At 33.4% G+C, this 12,500-nt stretch overlaps 2 protein-coding genes across 3 annotated transcripts in view; both read left to right on the plus strand.

Moving 5' to 3' along the window:
• Window positions 1-12,500, plus strand: part of LOC144981017 (dnaJ homolog subfamily C member 3-like) — a 516,589-nt gene that overhangs the window by 435,474 nt on the left and 68,615 nt on the right. The gene's annotated exons all lie outside the window — the stretch shown is intronic.
• The window catches only part of LOC144981018 (filamin-A-like), a 195,251-nt gene that overhangs the window by 100,172 nt on the left and 82,579 nt on the right, over window positions 1-12,500 (plus strand). The window contains exons 22-28 of the mRNA XM_078929085.1: window positions 4,072-4,158; window positions 5,262-5,399; window positions 6,440-6,613; window positions 7,643-7,789; window positions 8,611-8,694; window positions 9,157-9,294; window positions 10,049-10,222. Of these exons, the coding sequence (XP_078785211.1) occupies window positions 4,072-4,158; window positions 5,262-5,399; window positions 6,440-6,613; window positions 7,643-7,789; window positions 8,611-8,694; window positions 9,157-9,294; window positions 10,049-10,222 (942 nt within the window). The remainder of the gene's footprint in view (window positions 1-4,071; window positions 4,159-5,261; window positions 5,400-6,439; window positions 6,614-7,642; window positions 7,790-8,610; window positions 8,695-9,156; window positions 9,295-10,048; window positions 10,223-12,500) is intronic.

A 12,500-nucleotide genomic window follows, 5' to 3' on the forward strand; every position in this document is an offset into this window, starting at 1 on the left:
TAGGTCGAAATTTTCCTGAAGTAAACTATAATAAGTAGACATTAAGTGACTAGTTTTTAGGTTTTATAATAATGCACGTAGATAGTGTCTAATCCAACCCAGCCTCCCTCCCCGTTAAAACTGTTTATAAGATGCACGCGTCATCCATATCTGACATAAAACTTGGATACTTGAAAATCTGAAATAAAAATGATTACCCTTTCTTTATCATTAGAGTGTTACACAACTTTGAAGATAATATTTTGATCAGTTCAGGAATAATATACAACTAAAAGATCCTTTGTGAACCACCGTATCAATGTGGTATGTTGGAACGTTGAAATTTGAGTTTAATGTGAAAATTGTTGGAATTACGAAATTATTAGGATCGTTTTTGAAGTTTAAGAAATAAGAGTTACTGTCTCTAGCAAAGGCATTCATTTTAACTTATTTTATTTCAATTAAATGTAATTTTCAATTTTGATATTCAGTTTCATCCCCTCATAATACTGTTTTGAGACGATTGGTCACATTTACACGCTATGATCTCAAAAACATATAATTACATTGAATATTTGTTTTTTAAGAAAAAATATTTCAATAACATTTGTTTAACTACAAACTTACAATTTTCATCAACAGATCAGTATTATTTTTGGAAAAAGTATAGATCCCAATTTATTTTACTTAATTTGTATAATGTCTTCGAAATGATTTTATGAACTATGAAGTGATATAGGGGTGATATTATAGGGTGCTGTGATGTGTGACTGTTTTTATTTGACTGCACATTTTTTGTTTTTAATTTTTGATTATAACTTGTCACGAGATTTTATCTCTACAATTATTAATGAAGCCTACAGTTTTCTCAGCTCTAGTCACGACCCAATTAAATGGTTCCATGATTAGTGAAGGTACCGGATAATGCTTTTGATGTTGCCCATAATATGTTGTCAATCTTACGATATTTATTATACAATTTATTGCTTTTCCTTGCTTTTTTTTCCCCTATTTCATTTGCTATTCCCAGTAGTATGATTAGATTGCCCCACCCACCTGCTTTCTCTTTCTGATTGTCTCTCTGCTCTAATAGAAGTCAATGGAATTGATTACCAAGGTGTTTGCAATAACATGTCCTTCATGAAATGTCTTTGATGGAAATATAAGTTTTCAGACTTCTCAGTCTCATTTAGTACGATGTCGGAGTGAAGCTAACTCTTTGAATTGATGAAATATGAGCTCTTTCTATTTAAAAATTTTTTTTTAGGTTAAAGTGTTACTTTTCATTATCCTCGATAACAATACATTAAATCAAAGCAACATTTTATAACTGAGACATTAAGAACCATAGGGCTCGGGAAATCGAGGTTTCTCCTGCTGCCGTAGCGTTTAAAGGACAAAATAAATTGCTAGCTATCCTTTGGTTAGGACGATAGTCTGTCCCAAACACTGTTAGATACAGGTTTTCAAAAAAAATATCTTGAATTCACATGGGATTTATGCTTGTCCCTTTGTTTGAGAGGCGAATGCTCTAACTGCTGAACTAGGGGAACCTTTTACCTTATAACTATGAGACTTAAAATTAACTTATCAAAATCTGCTCCACCCCGACATGATATGACAGTGAGATTGTGATTGACTAATGAAAAGAATATGTGATTGCAATATCAATATTGACTTCATTTATTTTTAGAACTGTACTACTCTATATCTGGATGTTTGGTGCATTGTTACTATTATCAAAATGGCATTTTATTTTTATGCAATGACAAATATGGGTGCATGGTGTAACTTGTATGTAATTATATGGATGCATGTCAAAGTTAAATGTTTGAATGATTATTTATGACCATCATATAATAAGATCCCTTAATCATATCTCAACTCTTAAATCTTTGAAATGTATAAATTATATATCAATTCAAAGATATATATATAAAAATTGAGATTATGAGTACAAGTAATGCCGATCATTCAAAATATTATTTTCTGAGTTTGTGGATTAAATCATTCATTCATTTATCTTGACAACACAACAATAAGCTGGTAAATTATTACAATGTTACTTCCTGAAATCGACTTTGGGAATGTAGTACCGTGGCTTTTGCATGTTGACTTTATCATGATATGTATTATATGATGTTGTTATTTTTATTTCATGAAGTTCCTTCAGTTTTTACATCTTCTGACAAGGATTTCAAATGTCATGATCAATGAAATTTTTGTGATTTTGATTCTTCTGATTGTGTAAGTATGACATGTTTGGGTCTCTCTCACGAAGAACCCTTCAGTTGTATTTTTGTCATCAAATGCTTCATTATGTTTTTGAAATGGTTTATACATAAGTAATCTCGTATAAAAATCTGTGACATAAAATGTCGGCCCTATTGAAGTCTAAACAAACGATTTCTTTTGTAATGGGTACTATGTATGGTGTCAAATGTCTTTTCATATCTAATGCCAGAAGATGAAGTTAGAGCGCAATTTGTCTTTTTATATGCGATAAATTGACATAGTATACATGTACCAAGGGTTTCAATTAGAAATTAAGAAGTTTTACAAATTTACTGGAGCCATATTTTACGAGGGGAAACACTTCCCTTTTTTTCCTACAAGGAAGAGCATACGCAATTTTTTTTTACTTCATGGCATATAACTTGTTTTTGTTGGGACATTATTTCCCATAGATAGTACTCGAATCATATTTCTTTCTTCGAAATCATATTTTCTATAACTATTTCACAGAAAAAATGGAATACTTTAATTGACAAATACTTGTATAACAAGTGGAAAAGAGAGACAAGAATATTGTATGATATTTTTTTTAAAAATGAGATACATAACAGATGCTTCATTTATAACTTCATTGGGTTTGAAGCAAATTTGTTAACATTTTTTGCCATTTGGTGTTTTCCACTAAATAAATCACCGAGTTATGGGCTGTGTAGCTATAGAAAATATGATGTTGAGTTTTAAGTTATGGATATATTGCACACGAGTAACATTGATTTTATAAAGATATTATATTGGGTAAAGTTATTTATATAGTGTCACATTATTAGCAATGGTGATATTCTTATTTTCCGCATGTGTAGTATACTTTTGCCCTGTATCGAATGTGTGAAAGTCATGGCTTTATGAGGGGTTTTGCTATAATATTGTAATGATAGACAAGATAATGGGCAATGAAGCAAATTATTACATATTCCAAGTGTATATATATAATCTATGTGTATTTAACTCCCTTGCATGGCTTTCTGACCCCTGCCACTCTGTAGGGCGATTTTCTCTCTCTCTCTCTCTCTCTCTCTCTCTCTCTCTCTCTCTCTCTCTCTCTCTCTCTCTCTCTCTCTCTCTCTCTCTCTCTTTCTCTCTCTCTCTCTCTCTCTCTCTCCCTCTCTCGCTCTCTCAACCGTATTCAAGGTGACTTTCTGTTTTTTTTTATGAATTGACAGTCCTGCCACTCCAACAATTTCCGAATTGCCATTTTTTTGATTGGCCAAGTTGACTTAATTCTGAATTTTGTATCATATATGGACTTTTCTGAAGAAAAAAAAGTATTTTTGCCCCGTTTCCAAATTTAACTAAACCACATTTTGGTAGTCATGTGTTAAAAGTCCATTTATTTATAAACTTGATTTGACAGCTTAGGTTGCACAAATATTTTCTTGAGTATTTGGATTTTCGGAGAGAAAAACATACTGACTGTTTATTTGTTGTTAGTGGCAGGTCTGTATTAGATTATTTGTTAAATTCCATGGAATGTAATCATTGGGAGGACTGAAAATGTATGCATCGATGTATGATGGTCTGAATGGAAATTAGTTGATTTGATTTAGTTCCATTATGTCGCTATGTGTGTGTTTGTGTGTTTTCTAGACATGTTGTTGTCTTCTTTGTGCATAAAACATTATTTATTTTGATTCAAATGAGTATGACACATTTGAGATGCTACATCTGGGTGGGTCTTGCCAAAAGTTATTGCACACGATGTTTGAGAGTATGGTTATTGAACTCTTATCACTGATTTTGGTGAATGTGTTTATGTTTTGTCGGATGTTTTGTTATGATTCTAATGATTTACACACGAAGGGCCGACTGGACACAAAGTACCGGTCAGAATGAGACACACCGGAGACAGAAAAGTATTGGACTTGGACTACACACCCAGGGATATAGGTGAGTCGTTTAGACGACAATAAATGTGACACACCACCCCTATAAGGTATTTTGTTAAGAATAACAAGATGACAAAAAGATGATTTTATAATAAATAGAAATCAAAATTACGTAATTTGAGAGGCTCTTCCCATACCACATTTATTTCCAATATAAAGACCAAAAAAAAAAAAAAAAAAAAAACAAAATGAAAAGAAAAAAAGCAAAGCTGATTTTATGGCATTTTGTGACTTAGATATGCGATTTAAATTTGTGCTTTTACTTTACCTTTTCTTTCTTTTGGATGTGCAACATCAACAATAAGCCTTAGTATGTCTGACTGAGTCAAAAGTAATAAACAAAAATGAATATTACAGCTTCAAAAAAAAGTACAAAATACCAAACACGGAACGTTTTGGACTCAAAACCCTTCCTCAGCCAACCAAAATAAAAAAAAACCAACACAACAACTAAATCATCTGTGTTCTTAAGTAATGTATTTATGTTTTTAATGCTTTTTCTGTTGGCTGATGAAGGCTTCTGAGCCCGACCGTTTCTTGTTTATTTTGTTCTTTTTATTTTTGAAGCTGCTATATTTATTTTGAGACTGCGGGTCACAGATGAAAAATATAAAAAATATATGTTATTATCAGATGGAGGCGATGTGTCACAATAAAATATAATGGATGTAAGATTTATTTTTCTCTTCTCCTCCATTTTATCATCTTGCTCTAAGTCCAAAATTTATTTTTCTTGGTGACCAGCTTGCAATACACAAGCAATACAACACTACTTGAAGACTTTTTAGTTGGGCATACAATATTTTTTTTACAATTTGTCACATTGCTTGACTCGACCCCAGAGCAACAGGAATAGTCTCTAATTAGATTTCTATTGTTTTCGTTATGTGTCCATTTTTGTTACATATTTGTTTTTTCGTTGTCTTTTTTTTTCCAACATTTTTCAGAGTTTTAACCTTTGGACACTTTTGCAAGCATTTGATTTTAAAATATAACAATAATAAAAGTAGGAAAATATTCAACAACAATATTTGAATATATACAAAAAAAAATACATCAGTAGTATGTGTGCTTTAATTTATCTGAATTCAAATATTTTCCCAGGCACACATACGGTCAACATTGCTTTCAATGGCCACCACATCAAAGGAAGTCCTTTTCAGGTCAAGACTTTTGACCCTGATCAGGTGAAAGTGACAAAGGTCATGCAAGGAATCGTTGGAGTGCCTTGCAAATTCAAAGGTAAAAAATATTGGATAAAATTACTCATCAATGATACTCCGTAGTGACTACCCGGTTTTTTTTTCAACTTTAATTCGGGTATTTTGATTTTGATATGTTAGATTATTACCGACGTGTACTGAGTTGCTGGTCTGATATCCCAAATTGATATGGGCCCATTGTTGTAATGGAAACACTCTCAAACCAACTCAATATATTTTCCATTGCAACAGTGTTCAAGCAGGCCCATAATTACATTCGGTTACCAGACCTGCAAATATTTACACATCGATTTTTATCCTATGGATAAGTTTGTTAACACTTCATTTTAAAATATTACAATAATTAAAGTAGAAGAATATACCAATACAAAGTATATAGCAGTGTTACTGTATTGCTGTGCTTCTGATATTGTCCCAATTTTACAACTAGAGAGATTTGCCTGAACAAAAGTCTGCTCTGAAAGAAAAACCCCCAAAGAAACCAGTAAAAAAACTATTTTCTCAACCTACATCTTCAACATATTTATTTTCATCGTGATATTGTGAAAAACAATTTTCTTTATTCTTTCAGAATTTGCCTTTAAGTAAAATCTTATACGGATTTGATATCTGGGTTACTTTTGTTTTGTAGGGGAAAAAGGGTAAGGGGGAGGGTAATTTCTTGCTTTGATATATTACTTCAGTTCTATGATAAAAGAGTTATACCAAGACTAACTCATTTGGCAGTTTAAGTGATGTATGCATACATAAATTACTTAAAATAGTGGTGCATCTGTTGTAAGTAGAAAAAGAGTGAGACAATCTGTATTATAAGTTATTAAGTCATCATTTAGGAGTTTAAAGAGTGATCATTCACAAATCTACCTATTGACCATGCGAGATTTTGAAGCTGAAATGACCTAGTTGTAGCCTACGCAACTTTTAGGGATTTAACTTCTCTAGCACTGACCACTGCAAGCGGTAGAATACTAAGTTACATGACTCGATTCTTGTAAATTCCTAAACCAAATAAAATTGAAACTTTAATCTAAGTTTCCATTTTAATTTTACACTTTTCAGTGGACGCCTCCAATGCAGGAGATGGGACACTGGAAATTGCTGTCACAAATGGCGGCCACATCGTGCCTAACAGCGCCCAACCCCTCGGTAACAACTGTTATGAGATCAGTTTCTTAGGGGAGAGTGAGGGGCCTCACAAGGTGTCTGTCACGTACAATGGGATTCATGCACAAGGTAAAATTGATTTGCTTACAACAGGGTTAAAAAAAAAGGATGAGGTTGAATTTTAGCTCCAATTTAATCAGCGAAGAGCAAGGATATTGACATTCTGTGCTTCCATGTTATCAACAGTGTGGACTATTGATAAGGCTGAAACCAGAAACATCCACATCATTTGTATTTATCACTTAAACAGGAGCTTAATTCTAAATTTTTCCATCCGAGCTCCAAGCAGCAACATTTGCTTTCTTAATGTCAAATAACCAATCAAAAGTGGTCTTGGTCTGAATAGTGAATTTTGTTGGACGACAACTATCCAGAGCTGCGTGATCATTTGGGTATTTTGATTTATTTATTTTTTTCGAGGGTGGGGGGGCATCTGAATTATATAAAGCTTCGTTTCGTGTTATCACATAGTAGATTGATATAAGATATAATTATCTTTCATAGGATAATAATTTTTAAAATGATTTTGTTTTGGAAGAGGACATAGCTTAGTGGAAAAAATTCATATTAAATTATTTCACTTTTTTATTCCAAATTTTCTCACAGTGGACTCCTCCTTCAGGATCACGGACTTTAGAAATAGCCACGACTAGCATAACATTGAAAAACACAGATTGTTATAATGATGCATAGTTCAGTGTCAGAATGAAAATAGTAACTCAGAAAATATCAATGACATGATTTAAAATCTCGTCACTTGACTCAGCAACATTACCAGTTTCCTGACCATAAATTCTATTTATTGAAAATCACAAAATAGCAAATTGATATTCAAGCATTATTTAATTGTAGTGTTGACCTATATCTTACTGTAGACCAATAAGTGTTGTCTCGTCTCAAAATTTCTTTTTTTTTTTTTTTTACATTGGAATTGCTACAAACAATATTTAAAAAAAAAACATTTTCATGCTAGTACCATCTTGGACTCCTGTATAATTTTATAAACTGCCTCCCTAAATATAATATTACGTGGAATTCATGATTTTACCATGTGTTTTTATTTTCCAAAGACTGTAATAAATTGTATTCTCTCACCAGGTAGTCCTTATACAGTCCCTATGCTTGACGTGGGAGATATGCAGATTGTTGGTGACGCTTGGAACTTGATCAAATGTCACCAGCCTGGACAATTCACCATACGGCATGGACAAGATAATTCTGACGAGCTGCATGTAAAAATAACTGGCAAGTCTTTTTTGTTACAAATAACAGCTCAAACTACTTTCTCTCCTCCTCCTGCGCTCTCTCTCTCTCTCTCTCTCTCTCTCTCTCTCTCTCTCTCTCTCTCTCTCTCTCTCTCTCTCTCTCTCCCTCTCTCTCTTCTATTTTTATATATAATTTTTATGAACATTATTTTTACTATTTTACTATCGAATGTTTTCTTCAAAATAAGTTATATCAAAATTTATTATTAACTGCATTGTGTCATGTTATTTTTGTGATTTATTGTTATCGTCACGGTTATAGTATGAAATGTTGTCATTGATCGATTTACGGGGAAACAGATGTAGCATTCTCAGTGATTTATTGGCAAGGTTTCCTATACTTCAATGGTTTATTGAATAGTCCATAAGAATGGCATCCTGCATTTCATTTTACCTGGCAATGTAATGGATTGTTATGATGCATTTTACATTATTTTATCCAGCACACTCTTAGTAGCTACTAAAGAGCTAACGATTTTATTTGATGGCATAGTTGTGATGATGATGATGATGATGATGATGATGATGATGATGATGATGATGATGATGATGATGATGATGATGATGATCGTGATGACGATGATGATGATGCTGATGATGATGATGATGATGATGATGATGATGATGATGATGATGATGCTGATGATCGTGATGACGATGATAATGGTAATGATGATGATGATGATGATGATGATGATGATGATGATGATGATGATGATTATGATGATGATGATGATGATTTTGATGATGTGGAAGATGATAATATTAAATTCCCTATTAATTACAAATATCATCCACTAGGTCCGGATGGTTCGAATGTCCCAAACCGCCTGTCAGATCGAGGCAATGGAACAGCTCGCATAGACTGGACACCCAATCAGATCGGTATGTATATCTCATCATTACAAAAACAAACGAAAATATTAAGAAAAAAAATCATCCAATAAAACAAACAAACCAAAAGAAAAAATTTACCAAAAACAAAACAAAGGAAAAACAAAAAAACAAAAAAAAGAAAAGAAAAGAAAAGAAAATATATCTCCATTAGTGTTCAGAGGATTTGAGCTTATCACATGTTTAATCTAGATTTCTTTTTTTTTTATTCATTTTGAATACCCGGACATTATTATCTTATTTTGACATCAAAATCCTGCTGAAGGTTGACATGTCATATAATTTGGCTTGAATATCTCATATATTCTAGTATATTTTAAATATTATGAAATATTCTTTTTGTGCACAGGATGTCCTCACAACATTTCTTAAACTTGTTATTCAACTAAAGGTAAAGTAGAACTTTACTCTTGCATTATATAATTTAATAAATGACTAAATGCATTTCCCAAGGTACCTACAAAGTGTATGTTGACTATGGCGGAATTCCCATCAAAGGAAGTCCATTTTCCATCCGTGTATTTGACGCATCCATGGTCAAGGTATCTGGAATCAACTCTGGTCTCGTCAACAGGCCTGTTAATTTCACTTGTAAGTACACGGGCATTTGGCACCCTATGCAATATTCCATTGTTAAAAAGTTTTCATTATCTTTACAGAAAAAGCAAAGAGCAAAATAAGAAGCGAATGCCTTATTACTGCGTTGTCAATATAAATCCTATAGAGCCATGCTTTTGGTAGTATAGTAGGAGTAGTAACAATTGCTGGCTACCAATTGGATTAATGGATAGTATATATGTAATTAGCGTAACTTCCTTGATTTTTAAAAAATGCTCCTTACTCAATTTTTGTCACCGCACTCAGGGTGTGAAATGAGTATCTGCCCGGTAACGACAATTAATTTTATGTCTTTGACTTAACGAAACACGTAACACCTCACAGGCGTCATGGTATATCCTGTCGTTTTGGTATAGGCTTTGGGAGGTTCTGCTTTTTAACCCTCTCCTTACCGATCATTTTCAGTATTTCCCAAAATGGCAGGCTTACCCAGCAGAAAAATTGATTTTTTAAAACTCAAACAAGCAAGCTCTTTACAAAACAACTTTATGTTCTTATTAATTAAACAAAGATCATTCTTCAAAGTTTGTGATGTACAAAATAGATCTGAATTAAAGAATGTATATTGTGTCATAACAAATGTGACGATTTTACTGTAGGTGGTAAGGGGATGGTTAAATCAGTCAAAATATAGTGTCAAAAGCTAAACTAAAATCTAAAATCCTTTTATTTATTTATTTATTTATTTATTTATTTATTTATTTATTTATTTATTTTTTGCCTCTAGTGGATGCCAGCAAGGCAGGTGAGGGTAACCTAGAGATCCTGGTGATGTGTGAAAATGAGATCGTACCGAATTACGTCACTCAGGAAGGACAGACCAAGTTCCGGGTCAATTTTACTCCCAAGAAGGCTGGTCTCCATGTCATTCACATGCAGTTCAATGGAGAGTCCCTCAGGGGTAAGTTGTTTGTTTGCTCTCATATATGGAATTATAAGATAATAAAGATGATTTTTCCCATTCGGCTATGTGGTCATGTTGTATAACACTCGTTTTCGGATCGTAAGGTCCTGGGTTCGAGCCTCGCTCAGCGCATTGTTTAGTCTTTGAAATAGGCTCTTTACTCACATTCTCTCACCGTAATCAGGTGTAAAATGAGTACCTGGTCGTTAACAGCGTTGTCTCTGTCCGAAATTTGTTTTTGTAATATCGCCTAACAGGCGTCATGTCCCGTCCTACATGTTAAATGTTGCTGTTGGCCAGGGACCCCTTGTAAAGCGCTTTGAGAACGTTTAGTGGATATTACGCTATATAAAAGCTCAACCCCCCCCCCCCACACTATTCTCATCCTCTTTTTCCATCCTCGCTTTCTTCTACATCTCCTCCTCTTCATTATTCTTGATCTCAGCCTATCTATCCATCGTTATCTGTTCGTCTCATTTCCTTCTTCTGCTCCTCCTTTTCAACCTCCATCTCTAAATCTCCCCCTTTCCCTCCTTTGCCTCCCATAGACACACCGTTTCCATCTCTTTTCAATTTCGATATGATGTCTTCTTCCTTTTCTTTCTCCCTTACTCTTACGAATCCTTTTCATTCACAAATTTATATACAGCACCTTTCTCCTTCTCCTCCCCATCCTCCTGCTCCTCCTCCTCCTCCTCCTCATCCTCCTGCTCCCCCCTTTTTCCCCTCCTACTCTTATTCCTTTGTCTTATTCCCCCTCTATTTATGATCTCCTCCTATTGGTTCTTCCAAAGCCTCCCATTTCATATTAAAGCTTATTCAATTAAAGACATGAACTACATTGGTTTATAGCTTCACTGTGAAATTTTGATAAGAGGTCACTTCGTCCCAGCTCGACAAAAAAATAAATAAATTAAACACACAAATTTAACAGATTTAAGCTGCCGTGAAATTGGATTTATTTGCCTAAATCCTGTACTTTTGAACCACTATATAAACATGAACACTCGTGTTTTAAGGTTGTTATACCTCTATCGGTATAATGTCTGTCTCCGTATCTCTTGGCCTATTTAAATATTAATGCAGCCGAGTTGTTCAAATCGAACGTACGCTCCCTTATTAAAAATAAGAGTTGAGCTTTTATATAGCGCAATATCCACTAAACATGCTTAAAACGCTTTACAAGGGATCCCTGACCAACTGCAACACTTAACATGTAGGACGAGACATGACGTCTGTGAGACGAATATTATAATTTTTTTCGGACAAAAACAACGGTGTTAACTCATTTCACACCTGAGTACGGTGAGCGAATGTGAGTAAAGATCGTTTTTCAAGGACTCAACTTATATATATATATATATATATATATATATATATATATATATATATATATATATATATATATATATATATATATATAACTCGGTTAACAATGGTTGTTGAAGAAAAGAGAAATTCAAAACCCCACTTGAAACTTTTAAGATTAATTTCAAATTTTTTTAGGCCCATTTAAATGGGCTCAATAGTCAATCAATTTCACATATAATTGTCTGCTTGATACAGTTTCTAAGATAGGAAACATATGTATTATTCCTTCGACTTATTTTTTCTCTTCTCCGAACCCTTTTCCTTTTGTACATGAAAGAATATATCAACAAACTTCCGTAGAGTTAGTTATCGCTATGACTAAATTGTACATTTATGAAAAAGACAATGAAATTATTTAATATGTGAGAATTTGCATGATATTCTCCCCTGTTTTAAACAGGGTAAGCGAGTCTAATGAAAGAATAATGAAGGGAGGGAGGAACTCATTTTTGTCATTTGGGTGTGGTTTGTTAGATAGGTAATTAAGTCTCGAATAAAAACACAAGAAAAATGTGAACTGTGGTCTATATTTATGTGTCTAAACGTGCAGACACAGTCATATACATTATATATACTGTTGTATGTATGGGTGTCGAAATGATATTTGTGCTGTGTTAATTTGAGTTGGTAATATGGCTTGAAACAGATAGAAAAAGACGTAAAGACACAAAGACCCACACACACATGCACACACCACCCACTCACCCACACACACACACATACACACAGACACACACATACATACACACAGATGAGATAAATATTGAGAGAGAGAGAGAGAGAGAGAGAGAGAGAGAGAGAGAGAGAGAGAGAGAGAGAGGGGGGAAGATATATATATATATATATATATATATATATATATATATATATATATTTATATATATATATATATATATATATATAT

This window comes from Berghia stephanieae, chromosome 10 (assembly GCF_034508935.2).
Source record: "Berghia stephanieae isolate SIO BIC M18660-M18661 chromosome 10, UCSD_Bste_1.3, whole genome shotgun sequence".
Classification (NCBI taxonomy): domain Eukaryota; kingdom Metazoa; phylum Mollusca; class Gastropoda; order Nudibranchia; family Aeolidiidae; genus Berghia; species Berghia stephanieae.